General features: G+C 46.3%; 1 protein-coding gene across 2 annotated transcripts in view; it reads left to right on the forward strand.

Moving 5' to 3' along the window:
- The window catches only part of LOC132834014 (nectin-2-like), a 76458-nt gene that overhangs the window by 3188 nt on the left and 46222 nt on the right, over positions 1-27048 (forward strand). For both annotated transcript variants that reach the window (XM_060852727.1, XM_060852726.1), the window contains exons 2-4: positions 23173-23523; positions 25414-25707; positions 26800-26917. In XM_060852727.1, the coding sequence (XP_060708710.1) occupies positions 23173-23523; positions 25414-25707; positions 26800-26917 (763 nt within the window). The remainder of the gene's footprint in view (positions 1-23172; positions 23524-25413; positions 25708-26799; positions 26918-27048) is intronic.

Genomic DNA, 27048 nt, shown 5'->3' on the forward strand with positions numbered 1-27048 from the left:
GGGTGTTCATAGCCTTTAATGTGGAAGAGAGGTTTTCAGTAGAGAGGATGCAAGTAGCAATAAAGGGTGGGGTAAAAGACAGCTGCAGAGGGGCTAAAATGACTTAGTTCAATTCTGTGAACTCTGAATGAATGGAAACTGGAGTTGGAGATTTAACTTTGTTCAGTATCTAGCTTTCATGTCATAACCAGAATCATAGAATCTCTACAGTGTGGAAGCAGACCATTCGGCCCATTGAGTCCACACCAACGCTTGAAGAGTATCCGACCCAGACTCACCCCCTACACTGTCCCTGTAACCCATGGCTAACCCACCTAGCCTATACATTTCTGGATATAATGGGGCAAATTAGTCTGGTTTATCCATCTAACCTGCATATTTTTGGACTTTGGACATAATAGAGTTATTACCCATAATCCCTTTTCTCTCTGTCATCATTATCTGTCAACCTGCAGAAGACTCACTCTCACAGGATGGAAAGCCCCTCCTGTGCTCGGAGGTCATAGGCCCAAAGTTCCTTCTAAATCTATTGCAGTCTCCATACGTCACCTCTGACATGACTCATGTGGTTAGTTTTGGAAATAACTTAACCCAATTCACCACTTCTTCTTTCCCAGAAACCCCACTCCCCTCCCAGAAACCACTCTCCCATCCCGGAAACAATCGGGGAGAGAGAGAATGGGAGCGATTACGTGATTAAAGATAACAGCATTCTTGTGCCGTTGAGGAATTCTGGCTAGCATACGTTTATGATGAGTGCCCTTTCATCTTCCTGTAAACCGGTGGAGTCAGGTGACAGACTGTGTGGAGTTTGCACGTTCTCCCTGTGTCTGCGTGGGTTTCCTCCGGGTGCTCCGGTTTCCTCCCACAGTCCAAAGATGTGCGGGTCAGGTGAATTGGCCGTGCTAAATTGCCCGTAGTGTTAGGTAAGGGGTAAATGTAGGGGCATGGGTGGGTTGCGCTTCGGCGGGTTGGTGTGGACTTGTTGGGCCGAAGGGCCTGTTTCCTCACTGTATGTCATCTAACCTAATCTAATCTAGTGTGATAAGGAAGGCTGGAGCATGTGGGAATTTTTTTTTCCCTTTTTAAAAGGCTGCTTTCTAAGATGTTTCGAGTATTGGCTTTGCTTCATTTGGATAGCACTAGCTCCTGATCGAGCTCCCTGACAGCGAATAGAATTCAGGTTCACTGCTGTGTCAGGCCTCCACTGAGTGGCTCAGTGGCTAGTCCTGCTGTCTCCCGGTTCCTCTCTTGGGGGTGACTCTCTATGTGGAGCTTGCACGTTCTCCCAGTGTCTGTGAGGAGTTTCCTCGAGGTGTTCCCACAGTCCAAAGAGGTGCAGGTTAGGTTGATTGACCTTTTGGAAATGTGGGATTACGGGGAAAGGGTGGGTCTGGGTAAAATGCTCCTTGGAGGGTCGGTGTGGAACCGATGGGCCAAATGGTCTGCTTCAACACTGTGTAAGGTTTCTATGACCTTGCTCTTTCAGATTAGTGTAAATAATCCAACAGCTGCTATTGGAAGAATACAGACTGGGAGGACCAAAAGATCATTAAGTTGTTCTGCAAGCCAAGAACAAACTGACTGATCAGTTTTTTTATTACCTCTGACTTCCTGGTTTTTAGGGTATAGGATTTTGCAGAGTAATTACACTTGCAGAGTGAAAAATAATTTTGTCTTTAAAGGAGAATCCTTTAATTTTTAATTGTAGACAAGTTCATGTCCATTTAACATCCAATCTGATAGGTTCCTTCTGGATCTTGTATATTTAAGAGCAGAGGGGCTTTGAGGTTCCCTTTGACACCAGGACCCCTGTCGATTGGCTCTTCATCATCCTGGGATACTGAGCTCCTGGTCATGATTGTGTAGTCATAATCACAGACCCTTCGGCCCAACTCGTCCATGCCAATCAATTTTCGCAGTTAACCTAATCCCATTTCCCTGCATTGGGTCCACATCCCTCTATACCTATTCCATCCATGGACCTGTCCAAATGTTTCATAAATGATGAAATTGTACTCCCCTCCATCATTACCTCTGGCAGTCCATTTCAGAATCTCACCATCCTCTATGGGGGTGGACAGAAGTTTGAAGGAAAGAAAACACCAGCGCCTCCGGTAGCTTTTAAAAAATAAATGTCTTTGACCCCTTCAGACCTACAACTGTGTTTCCTGCGATACAGTTGTGGCCACCGCTCCTACAGAAAAAAACGGTGCTGCATTGATTGTAAAGTGCTTAACTCATGAAAGGGGAAACATAAATGAATGCTTCACCTATCTAGATTGTTACCTCAAAAATAAAGTGAATGAATTAATTGGGTAATGCAATGTCACCAATCATCTGGAGAGGACTATAAAAGCAAGGATATACTTCTGAGGATTTATAAAGCTCCAGTCAGGCCACATTTAGAGTATTAGGAGCTATTTTGGGCTCCATGCCTCAGGAAAGATATATTGGCCCCGGAGCAGGTCCAGAGGAGGTTGACCAGAATGAAAAGCTTAACACATGAGGAACGTTTGAGGACTCTGGGGCTACATATAATATTGGAAGGATATGGGGGGATCTGACTGAAACTTGCAGAATACTGAACAGCCTGGGATATTGAGAAGATGTTTCCAATGGGAGGAGAGGCGAGGACCTGAGGGCACAGCCTTAGAGTAAAGGGAAGACCTTTTAGAATGGAGATTGAGAGAAACTTCTTAGGCCAGAGAGTGGTGAATCTGTGGAATTCATTGCCACAGAATGCTGTGGAGGCTAGATCGTTGAGTATATTTAATATATTTATCTGTATGAAGCTCCTTTCCTCCACAATTTGACCAAGGCCTGACCTCTTCACGGTGAACAGCATATGGCAATCAGGATGAATCTGCCTCCAAGCAGATGCTTTTATCAATGGGCAGCATGGTGGTACGGTGGTTAGCACTGCTGCCTCATAGCGCCAGAGACCTGGGTTCAATTCCCGCCTCAGGTGAATGTGCAAACTCCACACAGTCATTCTCCCCGTGTCTACGTGGGTTTCCTCTGGGTGCTTCGGTTTCCTCCCACAATCCAAAGATTGCCCGTAGTGTTAGGTAAGGGGTAAATGTAGGGGTATGGGTGGGTTGAGCTTTGGCGGGTTGGTGTGGACTTGTTGGGCTAAAGGGCCTGTTTCCACACTAAGTAATCTAATCTAATCTAATCATGGGGGAGCAGCCCTTTTTGCTGTCCCAAGGAATGTTTGTTTAATCATCAGAGAGAATCCCCTCCCTCTCACGCTGTGAACAGGTTTCTGTATCTGTTGGGAGGAAGGAGGAGATTTCTCCTTTTTTATTGCTATGACAGCAGTGTTGGAGCACAGGAGGCGGTAATTCGGCCCTTTTTTCAGCACTACCTTCTCTCCCTGTAGCCTTGTATTGTGTGTAATGCCATCACACCATAACACTTTGAGAACTGCTTTTTTAAAATGCAGTTATTTTCACTATAACTTTGTTTGATCTGACCGCGGTGACCCTCACTCTTTGATTCACAGATGGGGGCGATAAACTGACATTGCAGGAATAGCAGACAAACTGCAGTTTGGGATATTGTTCATGTTATGCCTTTAACCAGTGCAGATAGGCCAAGTAAGCTATTGCTTACGCTGGACAAAGAGCTATAGGACTGGAATGTTGTCTTGCAGGGTGAGATGTGACGTTGAGACACATATTCCTTACCCCACCACGAGATAAATAAGGACAATCCCTCTGGAAAGAAAGTGGATGTTGTGCCCTCACCCCGTTAACCAACATTGCTAAATGGACAATCTGGTCCAATTGCAGTTTGCTGGAGTTGGCTGTGCGTAAATTGGTTGCAGCATTTCCTGCATCGTAGCAGTGATGGACACCTCAAATGCACTTAACTTAGTCTTTTTTATAGGAAATCCCTTGGAATGTTCTGAGGTCACAAAGGACTCTCTGTTTAAAAATGCAACTTTTTTTTTGAGTGCAGTCCCATTCAGTCTCAAGGAGGAAATTGAACGGTAAAGGATGAATTTGTCCACGTCTCTAATGAAGGAATAAAGTGCCAACAATTGTGCAACCGTCCTGGCTGACTTAGCTTAACCTCTGTCGTTGGGTGAATGTAAATGGAAAATAAAAAGGATATCAGAGCAGTTATGTTAGAAATGCACCCTGCCCACAGAGTGTTCCTATGAAACCTTCTGTAAACTGAAATGGCGTAAAGTGAATAAACATGAGTTTATATGGGAAAAAAGTTTGCTTTTTCTCATAAAAGCTACAATCCTCTTCGGATTTCTTTTTGTTTGTGAAAGCAGGTACTAATGTAGGTCTTAAAAGTGAAGTGGCGTAAAATGAGCTTTTGAAAAGCGGGGGATACCTGTACATGATAAACTTGAGCAGATTCCGTATGGTTTCATGAGGGGAAAATCTTACCGTATGATCATAAGAGCAGATATTAGGCCATTCGGCCCATTGTATTTGCCCCGGCACGGTGGCTCAGTGGGTGGCATGGTGGTTAGCATTATTGCCTCACAGCGCCAGGCACCCGGGTTCAATCCCTGCCTCAGGCAACTGTCTGTGTGGAGTTTGCACGTTCTCCCAGTGTCTGTGAGGGTTTCCTCCGGGTGCTCCGGTTTCCTCCCACAGTCCAAAGATGTGCAGGTTAGGGTGAATTGGCCATGCTAAATTGCCCGTAGTGTTAGGTGTAGGGCAATGGGTCTGGGTGGGTTACTCTTCGGAGGGTCGGTGTGGACTTGTTGGGCCGAAGGGCCTGTAGGGAATCTAATTTTTAAAAATCTAATAAGTCAACCCCATTTTCCAGCTTTCTCCCCGTAACCTTTGATCCCCATGGCAACCAAGAACATGTCTACCTCTGTTTTAAATATACTCAATGATCTGCCATCCACACTGTTCTGTGGCATTGAATTCCATAGATTCACCACTCTCTGGCCAGAGACATTTCTCTCAATCTCCACCCACTGGAAACATCTTCCCAATTCTGGTGAACCTCCTGTGGACCTGCTCCAGGTCCAATGCGTCTTTCCTGAGGTATGGAGCCTGAAATAGCTCCTAATACTCTGAATGTGCTCTGACCAGAGCTTTATCAAGTCTCCGAAGTATATCCCTGCTTTTATAGTCCTCTCCAGATGATTGGTGACAGTGCATTACCTGACTAATTCACTCGCTTCATTTTCGAGGTAACAATCTAGATAGATGAAGCATAATTAGTAAATCTAGAGTTTCATTTCTAAAGAGGTGTTAAATAAGTTACCACACATCAGGCTACTTAATAAGATTACGGACCATAATGTTGGGGTTGGTATATTAGCAAGGATAGTGAATTGGCTAACTAATAGACAGGGAGTTGAGCTCAGGAGGGCATTTTTTGGATTTTGGTAACCTGTGATGAGTGCTAAGGGTCACCTTTTTTTAAATGTCTGTCTCTGTCTGTCTCTGTCTGTCTCTGTCTGTCTCTGTCTTGTATATTAGTTGGATGATGAAAGTGTCGTCAAGTTTGTGGATGACATTAATAGTGGAAAAGCAAGTGATGAGGGTGACACAAGTAGAACAAAGACCAAAGTTGCTGGAATTGAGGGTTCTGAGGAAGGATCACCCTACCTGAAACGCTAACTCTGATTTCTGTCCACAGATTCTGCCAGACTTGCTAAGTCTTTCTAGCAATTTCTGTTTTGTCTCTGATTTACAGTTCTTTTTGATTTTTACAATAGGAAAAAGGCAGGTTCAGTGAGCAGGCAAATGCTTGGCTGACGGAGTTAAAATGTGACGTTACACACTTTTTGGCAGGTAGAGGAAAGGAACTGAATATTATTTAAATAGAGGGACTGGGAGTCCTTGTGCGTGCATCATTAAAAAAAACTAGCATCCAAGTTCAGCGGCTAATAGGGAAGGCAAATAAAATGATGGCCTTTATTACAAAGAGAATGGAGTATATCATGAAGAGGTCTTGCTAAAACTGTACAAAACACCGTCCCGACCCCAGCTCGGAAACCGTCCCGACCCCAGCTCGGAAACTCTGATCACTTCTGGTCTCCTTTATTGAAGGAAAGATAGACTGGCATTGGTGGCAGTCTGAAGAAGGTTCTGGATCAGGATCAGCTGGTCCTGGATACAGAGAGACCATCTTATGGAGGAGAAGTTGATTGGCCCAGTTACTCATTGGCGTTTAGATGAATGAGAGGCGATTCTATTGAAACATAAGATGTTTGGGAGGTGTGATTGGGTAGGTGCGGAGAGGTTGACTTCCCCTTGCGGGAGACTTGAGGAACAGAGTGCACCATCTCAAGCTAAGGGCCCCACAGAGATGAGGAATTTCTTCTGAGGATGGCGAATGTCTGGGGTAGGGGTTTGGTTTAGCTCAGTCGGCCAGACAGCTGGTCTGCAAAGCGGTTTGATTCCAACACCATGGGTTCAATTCCCACACCGACTGAGGTTGCCATGAAGGGCTCTCCTCCTCAACCTCTACCCTCACCTGAGGAAGGATGACACTCGGGTTACACCACCACCAGTCATCACTTTCTAATGAGAAAGCAGCCCTATGGTCTAGTAAGACTGTGACTTGAATTGGTGAATGTGTGGCATTTTTCACCACCTGGGACTGCCAGGGCTGGGTTGTTAAGTATATTTGAAGCAGCGATAGACAGATTTTTGATCAATAAGAGGAATGAAAATTAAAGGTAGGTAAGTGGAATTGAATGTTATGTGGAGAAAGTGAGGACTGCAGATACTGGAAATCAGAGCTGAAAGTGTGTTGCTGGAAAAGTGCAGCAGGTCAAGCAGCATCTAAGGAGCAGGAGAATCGACATTTCGGGCATGAGCCCTTCTTCAGTTCTCCTGTTCCTTGGATGCTGCCTGACCTGCTGCGCTTTTCCAGCAACACATTTTCAGCTTTGAATGTTATGCAATCAACCTAGCTGAACTTCCTAACCTGTAAAGACTTGAGGAACTTTGATTAACATCATGGTTCCTGTACTGTGAACGTGACACGTTGTCCTGGACAGAGAGGTCTAACACATGATGCTCTTGTTTTAAAAAATAATGAAAGTCTGATTGTTTATTGACGCTTACTGGTGTGGTTTCTGATGCTCTCCAAATGCAATTAAGGTACAGGGTTTTTGGCTGACATTTGTACAATGCATTTGAACCTGTCATAGAGCAATCTAATTCTGGGCCACAAGTGATGTTAGTGTGGGTTAATATTAGCAAAACACCAGTCAGTTCTGAATCTATTTTAAGAGAGGAAATAGAGAGAGGTTTGTGAAAGCGAATAAGGTGAGCTTAGGCCTCCAAACCATGAGGACTGGAGGTGGGACAATGAAAATCAGAAGGCAAGGTGTAAGAAGCTGGGTGGTTAGACACCACTGAGAGAGAATGGGGCTCCTCAAGGCTATTCATCTGTGTTGTTAGTGACTTGTCACTCAACAAGACCCACCAGCCCACATCCCTTGATAGCCCACAGGCACTGTGGTAATTGTTGAGACAGCATTGAGTGCTGCAGTTGGGAGCTTTCTGAAGTGATTGACTGAAGCAGGCCACATCATGTGATTGGCTGAAGGAGTGGGCCATGCCTGCGGTTTGTATAGCCCAGCCCGGGGCTATCCCCAAGACCTTCCAAAGTGAGGGGACTGGTTCGAGGAGGCAAATGGGAGCCAATTGGCAGATGGCAACCTCTGACAAACAGGAATCAATCGAACAATTGGCTCATTGCTTTGGGTTGTTGGTTAAGGATTAACCTTTTCACTGTGGGCAGCCCAGCGTTTATGCCATTCTCTCTGAGCCCTGTTTTAGTGTCTCCTCTGAACGATTGACCCAGCTGAGTGGTATGGGACTGAAATGTGTTTTGCCAGGTTTCCATGCTCAAAGCATTGGAGTGAGTGCTGAGGAGGGAGTGTGCATTGAGCGAAACCTGACAGTGCTCTTCTGCGCGCTCTCTCCTTTCTACACTCACTGAAGTTTTAATTGTTGCCATCTCTGGTCAGATTTACTACTTGCTGTTAAAGTTCTTGTGTCCCACATTTCCAGCTCTCATTAAGCAGCAGTAATAGATCTATATCTATTGTATGCTCATGAGGTAACATTGTGTTTCCACCCCAAGCAGACACACCCAAACTTGCACTGCCTGTCAAACCAGTTTGCTTCATCTCAATGAGAGGAGTGCAGCCATTTCAGAATTCCAACAAATGCCCGGCTCATTTCCCCTTTTTCTCTCTGCATTACCTCCTTCCGTTCATGCCACATGCACACCCCGACTCTCAAAATTTCCCAGGGGCTGGAGTTTGGGATCTTGCGGCTCAGTCTGGCTCCGGGCTGCTACTGCTGCTTGGTAATGTTGTGGTAGAGCTGAAAATGTGTTGCTGGAAAAGCGCAGCAGGTCAGGCAGCATCCAAGGAACAGGAAATTCGACGTTTCGGGCATAAGCCCTTCATCAGGAATGATGATCAGGTGATTCCTGATGAAGGGCTTATGCCCGAAACGTCGAATTTCCTGTTCCTTGGATGCTGCCTGACCTGCGCTTTTCCAGCAACACATTTTCAGCTCTGATACTCCAGCATCTGCAGACCTCACTTTCTCCTCAATGTTGTGGTAGAGAGACGTATCTGCGGTTACCCCCAGTGGTCCTTTTTAATGCTACTGTTAGACTGGTATCACTTTAAAGGAAGCCACCTTCGGTCCCCTTTCGCAGAATCAAACCAAAGTGATCACTGACCACATTGGTTGGAGTGTTCTGTAAGTGGACTGTTGCTAAATCTGTTTGGTGCAACAGAGGAGTGTATTTCTCAACCACCCAGTTCCACTTTTGGAAATTGGGGAAGAGTGAGCGTAATATTCCACAAATATTTTCTGCACAGAAACGGACCGTGCAGCTGTGCAGTGTGTTGCTATAATAATCGGGTACTGGACTCGATGATTAAAATTGGGAAGGTAGTCATGTTGTTATTCTCCACGTGACTAGATTGGATATTTTTGGTTGAAGTAGCTGTAGTGTTAGCCTCCGATCTTTTTGTTACTTCTGCTACAACGTTTGCATTTAAGTAGTTTCTTTAAACATGATTAAACCCTTTCGCAGCTCTTCACCAGAGCACTTTAATCCAGAACTGAACTATAGTCTGATCAGTTGGGTGTGTTGCTGGAGCAGCTAGAGAGAAGGAGGTGAGAGCTCGAACGTTAGGTTTAAATTTAGAATCATAGAACAGCATGGAAACAGACGCTTCGGTCCAACCCGTCCATGCTGACCAGATATCCCAACCCAATCTAGTCCCACCTGCCAGCACCCAGCCCATTACTTCTGTGCTACAATGTGCCTCGTAGCTAGAAATTTCCTGAAGAAGGGCTTATGCCTGAAACGTCGAATTGCCTGTTCCTTGGATGCTGCCTGACCTGCTGCCCCTTTCCAGTAAAAGATCTTGAAACCAGCTCCAATTGGTGCTCTAAAGATATATATAAACATTGTTTCCTTTTGAGTTGTCGACAGTCTCTTGGGTATTATTAGGTAATTACTTATGCATGTTGTGAGGCATGGACATGTCAAAGCTAAAGGGTTGTGTTTGGATTGAGCTGGGCGTTGTTGAACTGTATGGGTTCTGCTGGCGTTTCTATTCTGTGTCTCTCTCTGCAGTTGTCCTTGAACTTGTGAATTTTGAGCGAGGACACCCGTGAAATAATAAGCAGGTGTGCGCTGCCCAAGACCATGATCTTGGATTGGATTGCACTCTGTGTGTCTCTCTCTCGATCGCCCGTACTCTTTCATGCGCTCTCTCTCTCTTGCTGTACAGTTCACTCTCTGCAGGAATGGCAATGTTATTGAGTTACCGAATAACCTAGTTAACAAATCAGGAATTTATTTTGACCTGAAACCAACCTCGGGATTTGCTTGGGGTATACTGGGATGACAATGTTTCATTATATTTTTAAAAAGACGCCTTTGCTTTTAAGAGGGATACCCATAATCAGATCATTCTGAGCCTGTTCCACCATTCAGTATAGGACCATCGCCAATCTTCTGGTGGCTCAGTGTTTAACACTGCTGCCTCTCCATGCCAGGGACCCCAGTTTGCATGTTCTTCCAAGGGTGGAATCAAACTCCGCACGTTCATTCTCCCCGCGTCTGTGTGGGTTTTCTCCAATTTCCTGTTTAGGGCGGCACGGTGGCACAGTGGTTAGCACTGCTGCCTCACAGCGCCTGTAGACCCGGGTTCAATTCCCGCCTCAGGCGACTGACTGTGTGGAGTTTGCACGTTCTCCCCGTGTCTGCGTGGATTTCCTCCGGGTGCTCCGGTTTCCTCCCACAGTCACAAAGATGTGCGGGTCAGGTGAATTGGCCAAGCTAAATTGCCCGTAGTGTTAGGTAAGGGGTAAATGTAGGGGTATGGGTGGGTTGCGCTTCGGCGGGTCGGTGTGGACTTGTTGGGCCGAAGGGCCTGTTTCCACACTGTAAGTCTAGTCTAGTCTAGTAAGTCTAGTCTAGTCTAAACTCCTCCCACAGTCCAAAGATGTACAGGTTAGAGTGGATTGGCTGTGTTAATTTACCATTGTGTCCAGGGATGTGTAGGTTAGGTGGATTAGGTATGGGAAATGAAGGGTTATAGGGGGGATATAGGTGGGATGCTCTTCGGAGAGTTGGTGTAGACTCGATTGGCCGAATGGCTGCTTCTATACTATAAGGGTTCCTTGATTCTATCTCTGTTTCGTATTCCTGCTTTCTACCTAAACCCCTTGATGCCTTTTTAAATCTAAAGCTGTATTTATCTGTTTCATTTAATTGTAATCAGTGAGTTGGACCTCCTCAACCTTCTCTGATAGAGAATTCCACAGATTTGCTATCTTCTTATTGAAGAAATATTTCCTCAACTCACTCCCAAATGATTTGCCTCCTATCTTGAGGTTGCGTCCTGGTTCTCGACTCTCCAACAAGGGGATACACTCTCTTTCTGCATCTCGTCTGTCCAGACCTGTGAGGAACTTTATACATTTCAGTCCGATCCCTCACCTCCTTCATCTTTCTGAACTCTGGTTCATTTGGGTCTGTATTCACTAATCTCTCCTCTCAGGGCACTCAAATATTGGTTACGTAGGGCACATGATTGCCACTGGTCACAGAGAATCATCAGATGAAGTTATCAAATGTTTTCCTAGACACCAATTTCTTATCCTGGACTCGATGCATCCTGCATAGAATCCAAAACTCTCCTATCCCACTTCCTGCCCCATGCTCACAGACCACCCATTTTCCAAATTTCTCACCTAGGTTACCAAATTTCTCCATCCCTTTCCTACCTCAGTAGCCTCCTCCAGCCACTTAACCGGCAGAATCAACACCGTAGCTACAACAGCAGGTGAAAGGCCAGGAATCCTGCAGTGAGTAACTCACCCCCCCTTACTCCTTTAAGCCTGTTCACCATCTGTCCACTCCCTACATGCCTTGAACAGGTGTAGCTCAAGAAGCTCAGCACCATCCAGGGCAAGGTAGGCCCTGCTTGATTCCTAAACATCCTTCCCCTCCATCACTGATGCTCAGTACATAATGTTGCTACTACTTACTAGATGTACTTCAGATATTCACCAAAGATTCTCCGACAGCGCCTTCCAAATCCACAATCAGTTCCATCTAGAAGGACAAATGCAGAAGAATGTATGGGAACACCATCCCCTGTGATTTCCCCTCCAAGCCACTCGCCACCTGACTTGGAATTCTATCGCTGTTCCTTCAGAGTTGCTGAGTATAAATCCTAGAACTCCCTCCCTAAGGACATTGCACGTCTACCTACAGCACATGGACTGCAGCGGGTCAGGAAGGCAGCTCCTCACCACCTCCCTTGAAGGAAGGAGGTCTGTCATCCCAACCTTGTGTGGGAATGCACGTGACTCCATGCTACAGCAATGTGGCTACCTCTTAACTGACCCCTGGGCAGTTAGGGATAGTTAATAAATGCTGTCCTAGCCAGTGACACCAAGGTCCCATGCATAAATAAAGAAAATTGCTGTTGTTTGCTTCCTCGCCCTTTTTTTTAAGATGAAGTTAAAAATCAGACACTAGGCTTAAGATGCTTTACTTAAAAAAAACTACCTCTTGGAGTTACCTCCCTCCTACTTCTGCTCATCAGATCTGACTGAAAATCTCTCCAGAGGTTCCTTTTTTTTTAAAAAAAACTGATGTGGAAAGTTGGTTGGGGAAAGCACAGATGCCTCTCACACATCCCCCTTTTTTCATGAGGGGATGAGTTGAATGGGGAATCTTTTTTGTTCTGCATTCCTGGAAAAAAAACTCCAATCTCATTTCATCCTGTCACTGTGCTGGAATTCAAGTGGCTTTCTTCGCTGCTGCTCAATGTTTTGAAGGTCAGGGGGTAGCCTGGAGGTAGAGAGAGAGACAGATGGTGCAGTTAGATTAGGTATATTTATTATCATATGGACTGAAACACGCAACAATAACTCTGTGTTGTTCGCAGAGTCACTGCTGTCATTCTTTCACTGAGCTTGTGGTTATTATTTTAAACGTAGTCATGTGTTTGGTTTTGTTATTTGTAATGTTTTGAGAGATTGAGGAAGGAGGGCTCCGACACTGGTGTTTCAGAAATTATCTTGTCTAAATGTTGAGATTTTGCCCGGGTCTCTCACTGGAGATTTTAAAGCTAGGGACAGGGCTCTAGTTCAGAGTCACTGGGTAAGAGGTCTGTCATTTCTGCGATGAGGACGAGTTTCCTCACTCGGGTTGTCAGGTTTAATAGATTTTCAGGGACTGTGAATGTTGAGTCCTAAAGTAGTTTTGAGACTTCTTGTTTACGCCATTTTGGGACTTTGTTTTTAGTGTTTTGAATTGTTGGCTGAAACACAGTGACAGGAAGTGCCCTTGGTGTAAGTGGGAGTGTCGGGGAGACTTCTCTTATCAGGAACTTGTGCTGTGTGTGATCATTAAACTCCAGTTTCGCCTGCTCTGCTACTCTGCCAGTGGTAATAATTAAACCAGCTACACCACTGATGAAGTCACCAGATTACTAGGCCAGAGCACTCGATCCTGACTGAACTGTGAGAAATTAAGAAACACCGAAGTCATGGACATTTGTGTCTGATCCTCCCCTCCCTCCACCCCTTGCTTGATTGTAGAACATAGAACATTACAACGCAGTACAGGCCCTTTGGCCCTTGATGTTGCGCCACCGTGTCATACCAATCTGAAGCCCATCTAACCTACACTATTCCATGTATGTCCAAATGCTTGTCCAACAACGACTTAAATGTACTTAAAGTTGGCGAATCTACTACCGTTGCAGGCAAAGCATTCCATACTCTTACTACTCTCTGAGTAAAGAAACTTCTTCTGACATCTGTCCTATATCTATCACCCCTCAATTTAAAGCTATGCCCCCTCGTGCTCGCTATCACCATTCTTGGAAAAAGGCTCTCCCTGTCCACCCTCTCTAACCCTCTGATTATCTTATATATCTCTATTAAGTCACCTCTCGAACGAAAACAGCCTCCAGTCCCTCGGCCTTTCCTTGTAAGACCTTCGTATCTCCCACTATCTCAAAACCAAATGACCTGATCGTTCTCACTGTTGTGTTTCCTCCATTCCAACAGGGACTGTTATTACTCAAACATATTGCTAAGTGCACAGATTGTGCTTCCTGTCTCCTCACCTGCCTCCCCATCCCCCCCCCTCACCCACCAATGCACACCATAGTACGAAGGGCTTTTTTTTGACAAACTTTTAACTGATGACTGATGTGAGTGGGTTTGACTGGAGCAGGTCAGGCATCAGCAGCTGTGAAACCTATTGCTTTACCAGCTGTAATTTTGTGAGAGAACGGGCCAGCAAGTTGATCCTGACTGACCTGCTGTGGAAAGAGCAACCAGTCCGCGGCTCCCCAACAAATTGGTGACGGTTTCATCAGCTTCAATCTGGTTTGACTGGTCTGGAATCGGCCTTTATGCTAAATATCTGGAGTTCTGGGGGAGGGATCAATTTCTCCTCTTTCCACCCCCAGTTTGTTGTTTTTTTTTGGTTATGTTAATGTCCTGGAACTGAGTTAGATATGTTACGCCATTCAAACATCACTGCAGATCATGTGTAGGCAGGACTGAGTGATGATGGCAGATTTCCTTCCCTAATGGGGCCTTGGAGCAATTCATGGCTTAAATTTAATTGGATTGGACCTGATCAGGTGTACCCTAGAACTCTGTGGGAAGCTAGGGGAGTGATTGCTGGGCCTCTTGCTGACATTTGGATCATTGATAGTCACCGGTGAGGTGTCAGAAGACTGGAGGTTGGATTGGCTAACGTGGTGCCACTATTTAAGACGGGGACATCTGGGAAGCTCGGGAATTATAGTGCCTGATGTCACTGGTGGGCAAGTTATAGAGTCATACAGCACAGAAACAGACCCTTTGGTCCAACTCATCCATGCTGACCCAGATATCCCAACCCAATCTAGTCCCACCTGCCAGCACCCAGCCCATATCCCTCCAAACCCTTCCAATTCACACACCCATCCAGATGCCTTTTAAATACATGAACCTTGTTGGAGGGAATCCTGAGGGACAGGATTTATATGTATTTTGGAAAGGCAAAGACTAATTAGGGATAGTCAGCATAGCTGTGTGCATAGGAATCATGTCTCAGAAAGTTGACTTTGTTACTTCTTCACAAAAAAAACTCAGAGGATTGATGAGGGTGGAATAATGGACGTGATCTATATGGACTTCAATAAGTAAATTTGACAAGGTTACTCGTGGGAGACTGGTTAGCAATGTTAGATCTCATGGGATAGAGGGAGAACTAGCCACTTGGATACAAAACTGGCTCAAAGGTAGAAGATTGGTGGTACAAGCAAGCTTTACCAACTGGAGGCCTATGACCAGTGGAGTACCACAAAGATTGGTGCTGTATCCACTCCTTTTCTTTATTTATATAAATGATTTGGGGATAAATGATTTGGACGTAGGAAATATAGTTACTTAGTTTGCAGATGACACCAAAATTGGAGGTATAGTGGACAGTGAAGAAGGTTACCTCAGATTACAATGTGATCTTGATCAGATGGGCCAATGGGTTGGGGAATGGCAGATGGAATTTAATTTACATAAATGCAGGGTGCTGCATTTGGGAAAAGCACACCTTTAGCAAGACTTCTACACGTAAGGTCTCAGGGAATTAGATTACTTACAGTGTGGCCCAACAAGTCCACACCGACCCACCGAAGCGCAACCCACCCATAAAACTACATTTACCCCTAACCTAACACTATGGGCAATTTAGCATGGCCAATTCACCTGACCCGCACATCTTTGGACTGTGGGAGGAAACCGGAGCACCCGGAGGAAACCCACGCAGACACGGGGAGAACGTGCAAACTCCACACAGTCGCCTGAATGTTGCTGAACAAAGATGTTGTCCCATTTCTCCCCGTACCCCATGCCCCCCAAGTCGAAGCAAAATGCTCCGAGACGCAGTATAAGACCGTAAGACACCGGAGTGGAAGTAAGGCCATTCGGCCCATCGAGTCCACTCCACCATTCAATCATGGCTGAGCATTTCAATTCCACTTACCTGCACTCTCCCCATATCCCTTAATCCCTTGCGAGATCAAGAATTTATCAATCTCTGCCTTGAAGACATTTAACATCCCGATCCCCACTGCACTCTGCGGCAATGAATTCCATAGGCCCACCACTCTCTGGCTGAAGAAATGTCTCCTCATTTCCATTTTAAATTGACCCCCTCTAATTCTAAGGCCTTGCCCATAGGTCCTAGTATCCCTGCCTGACAGAAACAAATTCCTAGTGTCCATCTTTTCTAAACCATTCATTATCTTGTAAGTTTCTATTAAATCTCCCCTCAACCTTCTAAACTCTAATGAATACAATCCCAGGATTCTCAGCCATTCATCATATGTTAGACCAACCATTCCAGGGATCATCCGTGTGAATCTCTGCTGGACACGCTCCAGTGCCAGTATGTCCTTCCTGAGGTGTGGGGTCCAAATCTGGACACAGTACTCCAAATGGGGCCGAACCAGAGCTTTATAAAGTCTCAGTAATACATCGCTGCTTTTACATTCCAAGCCTCTTAAGATAAATGACAACATTACATTTGCTTTCTTAACCATGGACTCAACCTCCAAAATCAACCTTTAGAGAATCCTGGACTAGCACTCCCAGACCCCTTTGTACTTTGGTTTTATGAATTTTCTCATTGTTTAGAAAATAGTCCACCCCGCATTCGTTTTTCCAAAGTGCAAGACTTTGCGTTTGCTCATGTTGAATTTCATCAGTATAGTTTTACCTCCTTCGCCCAGGCGCTGGAGGGAGAGAGAATGGTCGCCAATGTGCACAGGGACATCAGTTCACTGTCTTCTCTGGAACTGCAGTTTCTCAATGAACTGTATAGTTTACAGGGAGGAGCATCCAGACAAGGCAACATACATATTGATTGGGTGATCGTTCCAATCGGTGACCATCAACAGTAAAGATTAAGCCATCTGCTATTACACAATGAATAATTGGCTTTACATAACGAGTACATTTTCACCTTGTTAACTGATGTTACATACTGAATGCTACCTCATCTTGTTAAATGGTTCTACGTAATGAATGCTTTTCCACCTTGTTAACTCATTATTCTTGCCTCCAGTGTCCCATTCTTAATTGTAAGTTCTTATCTAATCTGAGTCATGCTCAGCTGTTACTCTTATTTCACACAACTCAAAACTTAACTCTTTCCCTGCCTGCTTATACCCTATTCACATTCTCAAAGAGACTTTGGAGTGCAGTTCATAGCTCCTTGAAAGTAGAGTCACGGGTAGATAGGATAGTGAAGAAGGCGTTTGGTATGCTTTCCTTTATTGGTTGCAGTATTGAATATAGGAGTTGGGAGGTCATGTTGCAGCTGTACAGGATGTTGGTTAGGCCACTTTTGGAATATTCTGGTGTCCCTCCTATTGGAAGGATGTTGTGAAATTTGAAAGGGGACAGAAGAGATTTTCAAGGATGTTGCCAGGCTTGGAGGATTTGAGCTATAGAGAGAGGTTGAATAGGCTGGGGCTGTTTTTTTTGGAGCATCTGAGGCTGAGGGGTGACCTTCGAGAAGTTCATAAAATCGTGAGGGGCATAAGACATAGGAGTGGAAGTAAGGCCATTCAGCCCATCGAGTCCACTCCGCCTTTCAATCATGGCTGATGGGCATTTCAACACCACTTAACTCCTTGTGACATCAAGAATTTATCAATCTCTGCCTTGAAGACATTTAGTGTCCCGGCCTCCACTACACTCTGTGGCAATGAATTCCACAGGCCCACCACTCTCTGGCTGAAGAAATGTCTCTGCATTTCTGTTCTGAATTGACCCCCTCTAATTCTAAGGCTGTGTCCATTGGTCCTAGTCTTCTCCGCCTAATGGAAACCATTTCCTAGCGTCCACCCTTTCCAAGCCATGTATTATCTTGTAAGTTTCTATTAAATCTCCCCTTAATCTTCTAAACTCAAATGAATACAGTCCCAGGATCCTCAGCCGTTCCTCGTATGTTAGACCAACCATTCCAGGGATCATCCGTGTGAACCTCCGCTGGACACGCTCCAGTGCCAATATGTCCTTCCTGAGGTTTGGGGACCAAAACTGGACACAGTACTCCAAACGGGGCTTAACCAGAGCTTTATAAAGTCTCGGTAGCACAACGGTGCTTCTTTATTCCAACCCTCTTGAGATAAATGACAACATTGCATTCGCTTTCTTAATCACGGACACAACTTGCATGTTTACCTTTAGAGAATCCTCGACTAGCACTCCCAGATCCCTTTGTACTTTGGCTTTATGAATTTTCTCACCATTTAGAAAGTAGTCTATGCTTTTATTCTTTTTTCCAAAGTGCAAGACCTCGCACTTAGGATAAATAGACAAGGTCTTTTCGCTGAGGTGAGAGAGTCCAGAACTAGAGGGCATAGGTTTAGGGTGAGAGGAGAAAGATATAAAAGAGACCTACAGGACAAAGTTTTCACACAGCGAGGGTGGTGTGTGTATAGAATGAGCTGCCAGAGGATGTGGTGGAGGCTGGTACAGTGACAACTGGATGGGTACTGTATATGAATAGGAAGGGTTTGGAGGGATATGGGCCAAGTGCTGGCAAATGGATCTAGATTAGGTTGGGGATATCTGGTCAGCATGGTCAAGTTGGACCGAAGGGTTTGTTTCTGTGCTGTACTTCTCTAGGACTATGAAATTCCGCTCTTCACTGTGTGGTTAGACCAAGAGTGATAACTTGTGGTGTGAGGTCTAGTGTGGGAATACTGAGCTAATATTGCAGCCACAGACACGTTCCACTCTTGTGCTTGTTTGTAGATCCGTGTTATTTTGGGCTATGGGAGTTGAGGTACTTACCCCCCCACCCGCCCCCCCCCCCCCCATCTCCTACAGGATCGATGCCAGCCACCATACCCCGGAGTTGGAACCTCCCATGGACTCAGACCCCACCATTCTGAAGATGTATCTCAGAATTGCTAACAGATTCTGAACTTAAAACAGCCAAAACCCACAAATATCCTTGTCCTTAGACTCTGTCTTTTTCAACTGGTTCAATATAATTTCCCAATCAGAGCTGAAATTTGTAACTTGGTTCTATTTTATAACCAATCCACCATGTCAAAATGCCCTTTATCACTCCCTCCTTTTTTTTTATCTCTCTCTGCCTCCGTCTGACTTTCCCTCTGTCTCTCTCTTCCCCTTATTCCATCTCTGTTCTCCCCTTTTTTTCTTCCTACCTTGTGTGGGGGTGTGTGTGTGTGTGTGCCTGTCTGTCTCCATCACATACCCCCATCTCCCCACCCAATCTCGACACTTTCCTGGTGAAGACTGACTGCCTTGGCTGTTTTCTGGGTGAACTGGGAGTTTTAATTTGGCCGGATTTTCAATGAGATCTGCCTTTTTGTCCTGGCAGCTCCCGTTGCCGTAGTAACCTGGTGGTGAATTGCAGTGTTTTAAGATCAGGCCTTTTATGGCTGTCCTCCAAACAGCTTTTTGTTCTCCGATCACTTGAGAGCAAACCATTTCGACAACTTCCTTTCGCTTTTGCTGCAGTCTGCCACTCTTTGTTTTTATTCCCCCCCACCCCCTTCATGTTGCGCCCACACCTCCCCCCTCCCCTCCCTCCAAGTCCCCAATGGATCCTTCCATGCAAATTCACCTGCACCTCCACACACATCATCTATTGCATCCGCTGCACCCGATGTGGTCCCCTCTACATTGGGGAGACAGGCCGCCTACTTGCGGAACGTTTCAGAGAACACCTCTGGGACACCCGCACCAACCAACCCAACCGCCCCATGGCTGAACATTTCAACTCCCCCTCCCACTCCGCCAAGGACATGCAGGTCCTTGGCCTCCTCCATCGCCAGACCCTGACCACACGGCGCCTGGAGGAAAAGCGCCTCATCTTCCGCCTAGGAACCCTCCAACCACAAGGGATGAATGCAGATTTCTCCAGTTTCCTCATTTCCCCTCTCCCCACCTTATCTCAGTCCCAACTCCTGGATTCAGCACCGCTCTCTTGACCTGCAATCTTCTTCCCGACCTCTCCGCTCCCACCCCACTCCCCGGCCTATCACCCTCACCTCCTTCCACCTATTGTATTCCCAGTACCCCTACCCTTTTATCTCCGCCTACTTGGCACACCAGCCTCATTCCTGAAGAAGGGCTTATGCCCGAAATGTTGATTCTCCTCCTCGGATGCTGCTGGCCTGTTGTGTTTTCCCAGCACCACATTTTTCAACTATGTTCCCTCCCATTGCCTTGTTCAGCTCCATTCCCTCACTACCCCCCCGCCCCCTCCTTCTCAGTAGGGACCCGGTGGGGGGGAGGGGGGGTGGCATCTTTCAGATGAGGCCTGAGGTTGAGATATAAAGATAAGAGCCATTTCCTGTAACAAAGAATTCTGTGAAATCCTCCCCACCCCACCATCACTGTAACAGGTTAACCGTGTCATTGTCACCTCCCTGTTTGTATGTATGTTTGTGCTGTGCATAGCATATCGCCCTGGTGGTTCGGTGGTTTGCACTATTGTCTCTCAGCGCCAGGGACCTGGGTTTGATTCCTCTGACGAATGTGTCTGTGTGGGGCTTGCACGTTCTCCATGTCTGCATGGGTGTCCTCCAGGTGCTCTGGTTTTGCCCCCCCATAGTCCAGAGATGCGCAGGTTAGGTGGATCGGCCATGGGAAATTGCCCATAGTATCCAGGGATATAGAGGCTAGGTCATAGAGCTGTACTACGTGGAAACCTTTGGTCCAACTTGTCCATACTGACCAGATATCCTATATTTATCTAGTCCTATTTGCTAGCATTTGGCCTACATCCCTCTTAACCCTTCCTATTCATGTATCCATCCAGATGCCTTTTAAATGTTGTCATTGTACCAGCCTCCACCACTTCATCTGACAGCTCATTCCATACGCACACCACCCCGGTCTCTTTTTTTAAATTAAATCTTTAGCTGAAAATGTGTTGCTGGAAAAGCACAGCAGGTCAGGCAGCATCCAAGGAACAGGAAATTCGACGTTTCGGGCATAAGCCCTTCTTCAGGAATCCTGACCTGCGCTTTTCCAGCAACACATTTTCAGATCTGATCTCCAGCATCTGCAGACCTCACTTTCTCCTCGAACTTTTTAAATCTTTACCCTCTCATCTTAAACTTACGCCCTCTAGTTTCAGACTCCCTTTTTTCCAGGAGAAAGATCTTGACTAATCATGTTATCTATGATTTCATAAATCTCTATAAAATCGCCTCTTAGCCTCTGAGGCACCAGGGAAAACAGCACCTGGACTATTTACTGAACACTGGAGATAAGAGTTAAAAAGTAGAATTATCTATCCTTACCCTGTACGGGCCAATTAGGTGTTTGTGTAAGACTGAGAAAACATTCCTACAGGGCAAGAAAGCTTAGATACAGCAAAGGAGCTCCTCCATTGCCATCCTCACTATAACCCTCCAAGATCCTAGCAGCTTCTTCAAACCACATCCCATTCAATTCACACACGGCCCTGACAAAGGTGAATTAGCCGTGGGAAATCTGGGACTATGGTGGGACAGTGGGAAGCTGTGTCTGAGTAGGAGGGTCAGTGCAGACTTGGTGGCTCAGTGGCCTCTTCACATTGTAGAGATTCTGTGATTCTCTGATTTTCCACGTTGAGCTGGTGCCAGTTCTTTTGATTTGTGGAGTGCACCTTTTCCCTCGAGTGTAGAATATTCAAAGGTTGTTCTGTTGGCTCTCCTTTCTACTCTCTCTGGTCCATCAGGTTTCCTCCAGATATTAATAACCTGATGCAGTTCTAATGGGATATAAGGTAAAAACAATGACTGCAGATGCTGGAAACCAGATTCTGGATCAGTGGTGCTGGAAGAGCACAGCAGTTCAGGCAGCATCCAAAGTGCAGCAAAATCGACGTTTTGAGCAAAAGCCCTTCATCAGGATGAAGCCATTCCTGATGAAGGGCTTTTGCCTGAAATATCGATTTCGCTGCACTTTTTGGATGCTGCCTGAACTGCTGTGCTCTTCCAGCGCCACTGATCCAGAATCTAATGGGATATAATCAACGTTCTTTTAGTAAAACATAATGCATCACAAAACAAACTTCAAATAAAACTGCAGAAACCAGTTCACTTTATCAGAGGACAGTAGCAGGACAGGCATTGCTACTCTGAGCTAGCTAACTATGCTCTGAGGCAAGGTTTTGTCTTATAAGTACTCTTTCTATACAAAGAAGCTGTAGGTTCTAACTCTGACACTGTCGCGTTTCCAGCATATAATAATCATACCAATATACAGCACCGAAACTGACCCTTCGATCCGACTTATCCATGCTGACCAGATATCCTAAATTCATCTAGTTCCATTTGCCAGCACCTGGCCCAAGTCCCTCTTAAACCCTTCCTATTCATATTCCCATTAAACCTTTCTTATTCATATACCCATCAAGATGCCTTTCAAATGTTGTGTAGAATGATAGAATCCCTTGAGTGTGGAAACAGGCCATTGAGCCCACACCAACCTTCTGAAGAGCTGCCCACACCCCTACCCTTTAGATATACCTGTGGCTAATCCACCTCCCCAGCACAACCTCCGACAGTCTGTACAATTTAGTGGTCCACCCTTCCTGCACATCTTTGGGACTAGGAGGAAGCCAGAGCACCCAGAGAAAACCCATGCAAGTGCTGGGAGAATATGCAAACTCAGTGTAGACAGTCACCCGAGGGTGGAATTGAACCTGGGTCCTTAGTGCTGTGAGGCAGCAGTGCCAACCATTGACCCATCAGATTGACAACTGGCAAGCATCATAAACATGTCATGCATTTCAGATGGGTTTAGTCCATTAATTCAGTCAGAGCTCTCTGCATCTCCATGGAAGGAGACTTATCTCTTGATTTTTAATGAACCCTGGCCTCTGTTTTAGCTTGCACTCTAAAGTTCACCACTTTTAGATCTCTTCCAATCTTCTGCACGATAATTATGGAGCAAAATTCCACCACAGTCGCTCATTCAGCTGATGAGCAGTCCTCATCTCATTTCAGGCCATTGGTGTTGAGTTCCTGCACTCAGTATAAGCATGCATGTTCCTTCAGCTAACCACAACCAGACTAAAATCGACAATCTTCTGAGCATTGGGTCATCACCAGGCTTCGTATGTTTTCTCCTTCTGGTTTCATTCTTGTTTTAATTTAGCTTCACCTGGGCTCATCCAGTAACTTCATTTAAGATGAACATCTGCAAGATCTGAACAAGGGACGGGAGATGACTCAAACACTTGAGGGAGAGAAATCATTTCCTTTGGCGGTTGGGGACAGGGATTAAAGTGGGTGGTGTGTTACTTGTTTTAGGGGTATATCTAAGTGTCTGAACCAAAGGTCTGAGCCAATGGCTGATATTTACAGACACTTTGAAATATGGAGCACCCTCATTTTAAAAAAGGCAACGGATTGATTGGGTTTGGAGTCTTCAGGAATATGGAAATGGGATTGGGAATTGCGAGGGGTGGGGGGAGCTGGTGAAAGGGGAGGGGATTTGTCCAATCATGGAACAGGCCTGAGGGTTGAAGGGCAGGATCTCCTCCCAATTCCTGAATTGTGGATAATGATACCTTGGGTTTTCCATGCTTTATGCTGATGCCTGTTTGTTTCTCTCCTGTGTCCCTTACTCCCTACAGTTTGTGATGCCCAGAACGTGAAAGTGGAACCCTTCATTTACGGCTACGTGGGGAACCAGGCAGTCCTGCGGTGCCAGTTTGTGGATCCTGACAACTCGCTCCAGGTCACACAAATCACCTGGATGAAGAACCCCACCACCACTAAGGTCAACCTGGCCGTGTACAACCCCGACTTTGGCGTCAACTATCCGACCGACACCGGCGGCCGCATCCACTTTCGCCAGGTCACCAACATGGACGCCACGCTGATCATCGATCGCCTGGAGATGGAAGATGATGGGATTTACAGCTGCGAGTTTGCTACTTACCCTGATGGCAACCAGGATGCTACCACCAACTTGACAATTCTAGGTAGGAAGAATGTCTTCCTTTCCTTGGACACTCCTCTTTTTTTCCCCCATAGTGGCTTTGATCCTATTGAACAAGAGTAAAAAGTGAGGTCTGCAGATGCTGGAGATCAGAGCTGAAAATGTGTTGCTGGTTAAAGCACAGCAGGTCAGGCAGCATCCAAGGAACAGGAAATTCGACGTTTTGGGCCAGAGCCCTTCATCAGGAATGAGGAGAGGGTGCCAGGCAGGCTAAGATAAAAGATAGGGAGGAGGGACTTGGGGGAGGGGCGATGGAGATGTGATAGGTGGAAGGAGGTCACGGTGAGGGTGATAGGCCGGAGTGGGGTGGGGGCGGAGAGGTCAGGAAGAGGATTGCTGGTTAGGAGGGCGGTGCTGAGTTCAAGGGAATCGACTGAGACAAGGAGGGGGGGAGGTTATATAAATAGATCGAGGGCGGGTAAGAGGCCAGTACGGGGTGTCCAGGTGGATGGGGTGTGTTGGAGGCGGGAGAATGGAACAAGGGCCGTCTCCACTGGAGCTGAGGGCCATCTCTGTCTTCCCTGCTCCTCTTCGAATCTGGACCTCCCACAATATCTCCCATCACTCAATTCCCCACTGTCAGCATCCTATGGGATTACCATTGACCAGAAACTCAACTTGCCTTACCATATGAACACAGCAGCTACAAGAGCAGGTCAGAGGCTGGGAATACTGTGGCGAGTAACTCATCTCCTGATTCTCCAAAACCTGTCCACCATCTACATGGCACAAGTCAGGAGTGTGAAGGAATGCTCCCCACTTGGCCCTAACAACACTCCGGGAAGCTTGACACCATCCAGGATGAAGCAACTCTTGCTCGATTGGCACCACATCCACAAACGTCCACTTCCTCCACCCCCCCCCCCCACCAATGCTCAGTAGCAGCAGTATGTAGCATTTACAAGATGTGCTGCTGGAATTCACCGAAGATCCTCAGGCAGCACCTTCCAGCCTCGTGGCCACTTCCATCTAGAAGGTCAAGGGCAGTAGGTACAGGGGAACGCCACCCACAACAAGTTCCCTTCCGAGCCCCTCACCATCCTGGCTTGGAAATATATCGGCCGTTCCTTCAGTGTCACTGGGTCAAAATCCTGGCATTCCCTCCCAAAGGGCATTGTGGGTCTATCTCCAGCACTTGAGCTGCATCAGTTGAAGAAGGCAGCTCTCTCCTCTCTCTCTCTCTTTTTTCCCCCCCCCCGACCTTTTACCAGGGTAATTCAAGGATTGGCAGTCCATGTTGGCTCAGTCAGTGTGTCCACCCCCCTCAGAAAGAACAATGAGAGGCCATTCAGTGGTCTGTGCTAGTACTGGCTCACGTTTGAATGAACCCCATCCATTTTTGTGTCACGTTTGCCCTCTCTGTTTCCTCCACTGCGTTTGTAGTGGAGGCCCTGAATTTGAGAAGTGCTGCATTTCCCAGTTCCTCAGGGACAGCTAACCTGTGAATGGATGGTTCTGCCAGTCAGCCATGTTGATGTGGGGCTGGGGGACACGAATCACCCACAGACCCTGTAGGGAGGGCAGATCGCCTTCTCTTATAAATGGGACAGAGGCTTCTAACTACAATCCTAAAGCCCTGCTGTCGCCCATTTCCAAGTTTGCTTTGTTGTCTTTTTTTATTTTGAGGGGGGGGGGGGGGGGGGGTGAAGAAGGTAATGGAAATGTGGAATGACTTTTTCTCAAATAAGAGGGGATTTGAATGTAAATAAATTCCTGATATTAATTCCAGGCTCGGGGGGTATTGTTTGACCTCACCGTAAGACCCAGGAGATGTCACCTTGATCCTCGGGAAGTACTCGTGGACAGTCATTTCTCATCCCTGTCGTGCCTTTTGCTCATTGTGTATTTCTCCTCTCCTCCCTCTCTCTCGCAGCCAAGCCAGAGAATTCCGGCAAAACGATCCTTGTCCAGGCTGGACACGCTGAAGTCCCCGTCGCCAGGTGTGTCTCGGCAAACGGGAAGCCTCCAGCCACCATCAGCTGGTCGGGGGGCTCTGAGGGCAACGTTTCTGAGACTATTACCAAAAACAGCGACGGCACTTTCACGGTGACGAGCGAATACTTGATGATTCCCACCGGTGACAACAACGGGGAGAAGCTGACCTGTGTGGTAATGCAACAGGCACTCGATCGGCCGGTGACCATTCCCATCGAACTCTCTGTACAGTGTAAGTACCCGTGGGTGTGCCCAGCTCTCTGCCCCACTCCCCAGGCTGCTGAAATCGACCTTTTCTCTCTAACCATTTCAATGTGTTACTCTTGGGCAGCTGTTCTTGACTCCTTCAGTTCTGACCAGACTTTTGTCAATGCGAATTCACAGTTGACGAACTGGGGATGCTGTTTCTAAAGTGTAAATTTTTAAATCATGTGTTGGCTGTAACATGATTACCTTGCCAACACTGTTTCTAAAGTGTGATTTTTCTTGAACACTGGGTTGTACAAGAATGCAGCCATCATGTTATAGAAGAACTGCCTGTCTATCTGGCTAGGAAATACTATTCCAGCAAATATATTTCTACAGCCAAACCTGTCATTCCAGCTTCATTCATCAAAAAAAAACTATTATGCACTGGGAAATATCAGTGTTAATTCCCAATGTGTGTGCAAGCGTAGCTCTGCTCTTTCCCAGCGCGAGGGACCAGGTTCGATTTCACCCTCTGGGTGGAACTCCCTGTATCTGTGTTTATTTCCTCTGGGGGCTCCAGTTTCCTCCTTATTTCAAAGATATACAGGTTAGATTATGTCTTAGCCATGGGAAGTGCAGGGTTGTAGTGGGGATCTGACTCCCGGTGGAGACTAGATACGTCAACTAGCCTCTTTCCGCATTGTTGGAATTCTATGATTCCTTCAGGTGAACGTTTCAATCATTGGGAGCAGGCTCATGTCACTTGCCCACTCCCATCTGGGTGTGCACGGGTAGCAGCTTTTCAGCAATGGAACTGGGTCCCAAAGACAATCCGTACAAATGTAACTGAGACTCTGAAATATTGGTAGAGGTGACTTAAAGCTTGTTCAGACAGAGAGCTTTGAACAAGTGGCCTTGTAGGCGAGGTGATTCCAGAGCTGAGGGACCGGGCAGCTGAATGCGTGGACTGTTGGGAATCACGGTAGATGCTGGTAGAAGTGACAGACTCGGGAAGGGCTGTAGCGGCTGGAGGAGGTGATGACAGAGAATTCCAAAGCAGGGATGTATATTTTTGCTCCTGAATCTCTTTTGGGACAGTGTGTGACATTTTTCCTTAAATCTCCTGAATTTTCAGATGCACCTATCGTGAGCATTGAGGGGTACGATGAAAACTGGTACCTGAACCGGGAGCATGCTTCATTGACCTGTAGTGCAAAAGCCAATCCCCAAGCTTTGACTTACAAATGGCTCCTGTGAGTATTAAATTTCTAAAGTAAGTTAACTTTTTTGATCTGGTCGAGGGTGTGTTGAGAGGATATAATGCGTGAATATCCAGAATGCAACAGAATGTCAATAGAGTTTCCACGGAAACTGGTAAATGGAC

The sequence above is a fragment of the Hemiscyllium ocellatum genome, chromosome 38 (assembly GCF_020745735.1).
Source record: "Hemiscyllium ocellatum isolate sHemOce1 chromosome 38, sHemOce1.pat.X.cur, whole genome shotgun sequence".
Classification (NCBI taxonomy): Eukaryota; Metazoa; Chordata; class Chondrichthyes; order Orectolobiformes; family Hemiscylliidae; genus Hemiscyllium; species Hemiscyllium ocellatum.